The sequence below is a fragment of the Gossypium arboreum genome, chromosome 7, assembly GCF_025698485.1.
Source record: "Gossypium arboreum isolate Shixiya-1 chromosome 7, ASM2569848v2, whole genome shotgun sequence".
NCBI lineage: Eukaryota > Viridiplantae > Streptophyta > Magnoliopsida > Malvales > Malvaceae > Gossypium > Gossypium arboreum.
Genome location: NC_069076.1, coordinates 5,223,295 through 5,231,739, shown reverse-complemented (window position 1 = coordinate 5,231,739; position 8,445 = coordinate 5,223,295). Strand labels below are relative to the sequence as shown.

Here is an 8,445-nt window from a genome sequence, read left to right as displayed (position 1 = left end):
ATTTTTTTAATAAATAGTGTTTATATAAAAAATATTAAAAGATATAATTACCACATTACTATAAATAAAGTAGATAACTTTAGTTTGGTATTAGATGAAAAACATTCGACTTTGGGCCTAAAAATCAGTAGAAAAAATCATAGAAAAATAGAATAATTATGTTGTTGTTTATTTAAGATGTTACCTCGAGTTTAAACTCGAGCTTGAAATTTTAAAAATTAGAGTGAAAGTGAGAATTAAAATTTTGACAAAAATAGACTTATTTCTTTAATTTTTACAATAATAGTCTAAATTCTTAATTTTGTTTTAAATTTGACATATGTCTCTAATTTTCTCCATTTAAACTATTAAATAAATTTATTTTAATTTATATTTTTAAAATTTTCAGTAAAAACAACCCACCTAAACTCATTATAATCTCCGATATGATGAATATGCTTGTAGTCAACACATGAAGCTTTTAAGGTTTTATATATATATATATATATATATATATATATATATATATATATATATATAGTGTATTGATAGGTGGGGTAAATTTATTTTAATATATATTTTAAAATTCATGTTTGATTTCATTGGTCTGGTTGATTGGTGTATCAGTGTATAATTAAATTTAAATATTAAATAATTATATTATGCTAGAATCTTTCATATGATAGGAAAATATTTACTCAAAAAAGTAGTTACTTGAATTATAGGGGTAGAAAAGAATTGTGTTCAAGTTTAATTTTAGATTTAATCTTAAAATTAATAAAAGATCATTTTATATATATATAAAAGGGTGATTATCACAAATGTTAAAGTTCATTGGTTGTGTTACTGTGTATTAATATATAAATTTGAAGATTAAATAATTATACTATACAATTTAATTTTATCTAATTTTTGTTGAACTTGTTAAACCGTACAGTTTAATTATTTAAAATTTTAAGATATAGTAATTAGATATTAAAATTTAAAATATATATTTACCTGAAAAATAAGATAAAAATAACAAAAGATAAGATAAAAATAACCAAAATATAACTCAAAATTTTAAAAATAAAACAAAATATTTGTATTTTAACTGATTTTTTTTCAATTCCCTTTTTACTTGTTTAAATCAATTTAGGCTATTTAAAGTTACATGAATTAATTGAAATTGATTCAATTGATTTTGATCGATTCTTATAATATTATATTATACTAAATATTATAGGAAAAATTTTCATATGTTAAATAGATATTTATTCAAAATTGAATAATAGATTTTTAAAAAATGAATAGTGTTTATATAAAAATATTTTAAAAATAATTTTAAAAATACTGTAGATAAAGCAGAAAACTTTAGTTTGTTAAAGGAATTAAATAAAAAAGATTTGATTCTCCCCTAAAAATAGGTAGAAAAAAATCATAGAAAAACAGAATAGTTTTACCCTTTTCTTTATTTAAGATGTCACCTCAAGTTTAAACTTAAGCTTGAAAATTTAGAAATTAGAGTGAAAGTGAGAATTAAGAAAAATGAACAACAATTCAGCAAAGAGCCCTATGATCGTCTCGTTCGGCGAGATGCTAATAGACTTTGTTCCTGATGTTGCCGGCGTTTCCTTGGCTGAATCCTACGCTTTCATCAAAGCTCCCGGCGGCGCACCTGCTAACGTTGCATGTGCCATCGCTAAGCTCGGAGGCAACGCTGCCTTCATTGGCAAAGTAGGAGACGATGAGTTCGGTCACATGTTGGCGAATCTGTTGAAGAAGAGCGGAGTGAACAGCGACGGGATCTGCTTCGACAAAGATGCGAGGACTGCGTTGGCATTCGTTACGCTGAAGGCGGATGGGCAAAGGGAGTTCATGTTTTATCGATCCCCTAGTGCGGATATGTTGTTGAAAGAATCGGAGTTGAAATTGGATCTCATTAAGCAAGCCAAGATATTCCATTATGGATCCATAAGTTTGATCTCGGAACCCTGCAAATCAGCTCACATGGCCGCCATGAAAGCGGCTAAACAGGCTGGGGTTTTGCTTTCTTATGACCCTAATGTTCGCTTGCCTTTGTGGCCTTGCCCTGAGGCTGCTAGGGATGGGATTAAGAGCATATGGGATCAAGCTGATTTTGTCAAGGTAATATTGTTTTCTTTTTATTATATATTAGTTCCGTATGGCGATGGTAAGACTCGAAAACTTATTCTTGTATTAAAATCTATTCATTTTTATTGTTAAAAATGGCGAACCTATAGTGACTTTCTAGTACATTGTAGTCTATGCATTTTTGCCAACAAACTTATGGTATCGTTTGATTTCAGGTTAGTGATGATGAGGTGGAATTTCTAACCAAAGGAGACCCTAAAAAGGATGATGTTGTCATGTCTTTATGGAATGACAACTTCAAGTTGCTTATTGTCACTGATGGACCAGAAGGTTGCAGATACTTCACTAAGGTATAATATTTTAAGTACAAGGACTAAGTTCAAACTTTTTCCAAAAGTACAGGGACTGGTAACAAATTTGAAACCTTCAAAATGAAATTTATGAATGTTTGTGGAAAATGAATGCAGAAATTCAAAGGAAAGGTGAACGGCTACAAAGTGAAAACCATCGACACCACCGGAGCCGGCGACGCTTTTGTCGGTGCATTTCTACAAGCTGTAGCCAAAGATCCAAATCTCTTCAACGTATAAATAGATCTTATAATCCCAATATTTTTCTATTTCAAGATTTAGGGTTTCTTTTCTGAATATAATCTAATTTATGAAAACAGGATGAAAATAAGCTGAAGGAGGCACTGGTGTTTGCAAATGCATGTGGAGCAATTTCTACAACTCAAAAAGGAGCTATCCCATCCCTTCCTGACAAGGCTCAAGCTGAAAAACTCATCAAAGAAGCCAAATGATTTTCTTTCCTTTTTTTTTTTTCTAGAAATAATTAAATCTTTTTAGTTTTTTTTTTGCGTTAGAAGGTGTTGGATGGGTCACACCGCCCATCGAAAGGGGACCTTAGCTAGCTAGCTAGGTAGCTTCGGTGATAAATAAGATGTCTTGATACATTTGTTCAAGTTACTATTCTGATTTTATTTTTCTATCTTCTATATGTTTAATTTTTGTCAAATTAAGGTTTTCGTACGTAATAGATGAAAATAATTTTGATAGAAACAATTCTATGGTAACTGGGCTTATGAATTATGGCCACCAAATAATCTCAACAGCAACGTACATTAGTCAAGGTTACCCGACGCAAATCGTTTACCCGTAACTATTTAATATCCTTACGAAAAATTAATCACATTAGAGCGTTTAAATTTGATAAATGCATTGCTTGTGAAGTATGTGTTCGTGTATGCCCTATACATCTACCCATTGTTTTGTATATTTTGTGACAATTGCGTTGAGTATTGTCCAACAAATTGTTTATCAATGACTGAAGAATATAAACTTTCTACTTATGACAGTCACGAGTTAAATTATAATCAAATTGTTTTAGGCGATATACCAAGGCCAGTAATTGACAATGAAGATCAGAATAATTTAGACTAAAACTAATTTATCAAACTAAAAATTCAGAAGATAATATATAATGAAATTAAAAATCTATTCATCTATAACCATCTATATCCCCACATAGGGGAGCCACCTCGAATTGTCAAGGGTGTATTTGATATAAAGTTAAAACTTACTATAACTTCTTATATCATATTGAAAAAAAAGCCTTTCTCCGCTGAGGCTTTTGCTATCATTGACTCTGCTTTTTGAGAGATCATAATCTTTGAGAGCGATTGTTATGCTCTAATGATTAAATTAAACGATAAATTGTTAAAGAAGGTCTATGAACTTTGCTCTTATTTTGATTTGGTTCTTTTAGTAATGTTCGTAGGTTAGCCAATGGAGTAGTTCATAGACTTGCCTATTGGTCTCTTAATGAGGATATTTCTTGTTAATTGATGTATTTGAAAGTCATTCATCGAGTGTTGAGTGATACTATTGCTTGTTAATTGATGTTTATTTTTTGTTTTAAAAATTTATTTTTATATAACGTCAACCATTGGTAAAACACGTCATTTCATTAATAATAAAAATAATGTACAAAGATTAAAATGTTACTTTTCAACGTATAAAGATTAAAATTTTCATTTTAATAGTAGAATGATTGAAAGAAGTTTTAATATAATATAGGGACTTATAGTAAGCATTAACCGTTTGAGAAATCATATAATATTACAAGTAGGGGAGAGATCCACCAGCATGATCCGTAACTTTTTATACAATTAATTATTTAACAATCCAACTGTTATATTTCATTCATGTAGGTCATGGATATCAAATTTGACATAAATTAAATTTTTATAACCATTCGTTTCAACCATTAAATATATTAATATATACAATATTTTAGATCAATATGATAGAGATATCAGATCGATACAAAAATTATGAAAATGCGATGTAAGTGGATCTCTCTTACAAATACATTAAATTAAGTGTAATTGATGCACTCATGTATTGCTGTAGGGAGTTGGGAATTGGAAAATTTATGTAGATAATTAATTAAGATTAGTGGTGAGTGTTCAATCGAATCGAATCGAATGAAAATTTTCGAGGTAATTAAGTTCACGAATCCTATTTTATAATCCTAACTCGATTATAAATTTTCTCGAATCGTGTCAAATGAGATGGAATTCAAATTAAATCAAAAATATTTGTTCGAGTTAAATTTAAAAAATGGTTTTGGGCTCTTGTAGCCACGTCCATCCACCATAATCAAATTTGTTATTAACTTTCATCCCCTCATAATTTATTTATTAATCTTTTATATACGGGTTAGCTTTTTGCTCGCTTCAATTATCTTTTGATTCTTGTCACCATGTATTTTGAAATTAAAAATATTTATTAAATGTAAAAAAAAAAGAGATTTTTTAATAAAATTTATTTTAAAGATAAATGTGAAATTGATACCAATAAAAATTTTAACACAAATATTTTATGGAATCATCAATAATTCAATTTTAACAAAAATGATAAAAATTTAACATGATTAAACAATTCAATAATATAAATAGTAGACATAAATTCGAAAAGAGAAATTTTTTGGGGTTTTGGAGGAAGTAAGTATTTTGGGGGAAAGCAAAAGGAAAATTTTTGTGAAGTTTGGGGAAGTAAAAAGAAAAAGGTTTTGAGGGTTTGAGGAGAAAGGAAGTAAAAGGGTTTAGTATTTGGTTTATTCAAGTTATTCGAATTCAAAAATTCAACTCGATTTGAACTCGAAATTCAAAAAAGAATTCGAGTTGATTCGATTCGAATAATTCAAAATTCAAACAATTTTTTTATTTTTTCGAGTCGAATCAAATTTTGTCTACAATGACTTTCATTTATATATTATATGCAATTACACTAGTCTAAAACACAAACATATATATTTGTAGAATTATAAAGCAGTATAATTACTACCAATAATTTAGTTTTTTTTTACAATTATTTTGTAGGGTTCAAAATTATTATTGAAGAGGTAATTATAATAGGAAGAAATGGAGAAAAAAATTGATAATTATATAATATTATATTTATTCACTATTTTACTTCCAAAATTGTTGCATCATATTGTTGAAATGTTTGTTTTATGTTACTTTGTGTGTTTAGAGTAATGTAAATATATATAATTTTTCACAGGTTAATAATTTATTTTATATAAATGCTGACATATTCATTTTATTTTTATTTTTATATTATGATGTAATTTACCTAGTTCTTTTATAATGATACAAATATTTTGCATATTAATATCATATTCATAAATTTATACAAACTTTTACACGATAATAATTTATTTTATAAAGGTTTTTTATTAGTTCATGTGTTTTAGTTATTTTAGATTTTTTCATATTTATTTACTTCAACTCTACTATGAATTAATATAATTTTAATATTTAATTTAATAATAATAATAATAATAATAATAATAATAAATGCTTCTTTCTTTGGGATTGCTTCCTGTTTACCTCAAAAATTGTCAATAATAATTAATAAGTTGAAATGCATAAATGAAACAGGGAGGGGTGGTGGCGCAGTTGGCTAGCGCGTAGGTCTCATAGCTTCCTTGAGTTATCCTGAGGTCGAGAGTTCGAGCCTCTCTCGCCCCAACTAATTTTTTTAGTTTTTAAATAATGAACGCCCAACCATTTTCATTGCTGAGAGTACATATTGTTGAGTATATGATGCGTACTTGATGTGAACTAGCACTAGATGGCCTCATTATGATTCACAACCAATATATATACGCCCTGTGATCTTTAACAGTTTTTGTTGAATAAAAATGTCCATAGTTGGAAGATTAGCCTTTACATTTACTAGGTATTATGAATCTATTACATCTACACAAATGGAGGTACTCAGCGTCATTATCGTTTAGCAGGCTTGGGATCTGTATCAGCTGCACGGTTGGCCGGACTACAGTAAGATGAGTTTGCAGCACATCGGTAGTTGGGGCTGAACCTTCAGACTCAGCACCATTGGTGATTGATGATGTGCTTACCGCGGTTGAGTTCGGAACAAGCCCTCGCGCCGACATTTGTTAAGGGTGTATTTGAAATAAAGTTAAAACTTGCTACAGTTCAATTAGTAATGTTCGTGGGTTAGCCAATGTGAGTAGTTCATTTATCGAGTGCTCAATGAAACCATTGCTTGTTAATTGATGTTTTTTCCTTTGGAGCTTTTGTTTAGGAAAAAACATTTTAATGTCAAGTCGATTATTGTTAAATCACGTCATTCCATTAACAATAAAAATGACGTATAAAGATTAAAATATCAAATTTTCAAACGTATAGAGATTGAAATATTCATTTTAATAGTAGAATGATTAATATAAAATTTTTAATATAATATAGGGACTTCTAGTAATTGAGAAACCATATAATATTATAAGTAGGGAGAAATTCACTTATACTAGTATAAAACTTAAGTGATTTTATACTCTTCCATAAATTTTATACGATTAATATTTTAACAATCCAATAGTCATATTTCATGTTCTATTCATATAGATTATATATATCAAGTCTGAAATAAATTAAAATTTCAAACTATTCGCTTTATGTAAAAATTACTAAAGAATGTAAAACCATTTAAGTTTTATACGGTACAAATGAATTTCTCCCACACGTATATTAAATTAAGTGTAATTGAAGAGGTAATTATAATAGGAAGAAATGGAGAAAATTGATAATTATATAATATTATCTCTATTCACTCTTTTATTTTCAAAATTGTTGCATCATATTGTTCAAATGTTTGTGTTTATGTTACTTTGTGTGTTTAGTGTAATGTAAATTTATATATAATTTTTCATAGGTTAATAATTTATTTTATATAAATGCTGACATATTCATATTCATATTATTTTTATTTTTATATTATGATGTATTTTACCTAGTTTTTTTTATATTGATACAAATATTTTGCATATTAAAATCATATTCGTCAAATTTATATAAACTTTTACACAATAATAATTTATTTTAAAAGGCTTTTTTAACATTAATTTCATTATAAGTTTTTATCATACATGTTATTTTTTATTTAATACGTAAAACTACCCATAGTCTCTCCTCCACATTTAAATAGGAGGATAATGTACTTCAGCGTACTCGAACCCACATCCTCATGCACTGAAAATAATATTGATGTTAATCGAATTAAGCGTCAATCGACTTTTTTTTTAAGTTCATGTGTTTTAATTATTTTAGATTATTTTATATTTATTTATTTAAACCCTACTATAAATTAATATAATTTTAATTTTCGATTGCAAAACGAGGATATAATTTTAATAATAATTTATACAAAATAGAAATTCCTTAAATAATAAATGCTTCTTTCTTTGGGATTGCTTCCGTTATCTCCTGACCTCCAAAATATTTAACTAATAATTAAGAAGCGAAACAACATGGGGTGGTGGCGCAGTTGGCTAGCGCGTAGGTCTCATAGCTTCATTGAGTTATCCTGAGGTCGAGAGTTCGAGCCTTTCTCACCCCAACCAATATTTTTTCATTTTTTAAATAATTTTAAAAATTTGTCATTAAGTCTTTTATTAACTCAAAGTGAATAATTAATGAATTAATTGTTTACAATAAAGAGGTTTACAATAAAGAGGCCTTTATATAGGCTAGTTAAGTAAATCCAAATAAAACTCTTCAAGTATCTTGAAACTTTAATTAACCTAAATAAGAAATAGTTTTAAACTAAACTTTGTTGTTAACATAAAACTCCTAAATAACTTAAAATACTTTAAAATTATCCATAATTCTAAATAAATAAATAATAAAACTTAATAAATATAATATTAGACTCATATATAATAATTAAGCCTAAAACTTGAACTCAATATGATTTAAACTCGAATAAAAAGCCCGAAACTCATGATTTTCATAATAATTTCGTCCAAAAATTCTGCTTGCGTAATCTTCACTAACATAGT

The 8,445-nt window shown here is 27.6% G+C and overlaps 1 protein-coding gene and 1 non-coding gene across 2 annotated transcripts; both read left to right on the top strand.

Moving 5' to 3' along the window:
* Positions 1-1,466: 1,466 nt before the first annotated feature.
* LOC108487103 (probable fructokinase-5) lies at positions 1,467-2,875 on the top strand. Its single transcript, XM_017791341.2, has 4 exons — positions 1,467-2,106; positions 2,289-2,423; positions 2,541-2,657; positions 2,744-2,875. Exons 1-4 carry the CDS (start codon positions 1,507-1,509, stop codon positions 2,873-2,875), a joined length of 984 nt encoding a protein of 327 aa, XP_017646830.1. The 5' UTR covers positions 1,467-1,506.
* A 3,150-nt stretch (positions 2,876-6,025) lies between these two features.
* On the top strand, positions 6,026-6,112 carry TRNAM-CAU (transfer RNA methionine (anticodon CAU)). The gene is given in 2 exon segments: positions 6,026-6,063; positions 6,077-6,112. It is a non-coding gene; the product is annotated as a tRNA-Met (tRNA).
* The last annotated feature ends 2,333 nt before the right edge of the window (positions 6,113-8,445 follow it).

Bases quoted from the DNA above. Each gene is read 5' to 3' on its own strand.
- LOC108487103 (XM_017791341.2), top strand. From the start codon at position 1,507: ATGAACAACAATTCAGCAAAGAGCCCTATGATCGTCTCGTTCGGCGAG. The intron at 2,107-2,288 runs GTAATATTGTTT...GTTTGATTTCAG, and splicing joins ATCAAGCTGATTTTGTCAAG to GTTAGTGATGATGAGGTGGA. The intron at 2,424-2,540 runs GTATAATATTTT...AAATGAATGCAG, and splicing joins GTTGCAGATACTTCACTAAG to AAATTCAAAGGAAAGGTGAA.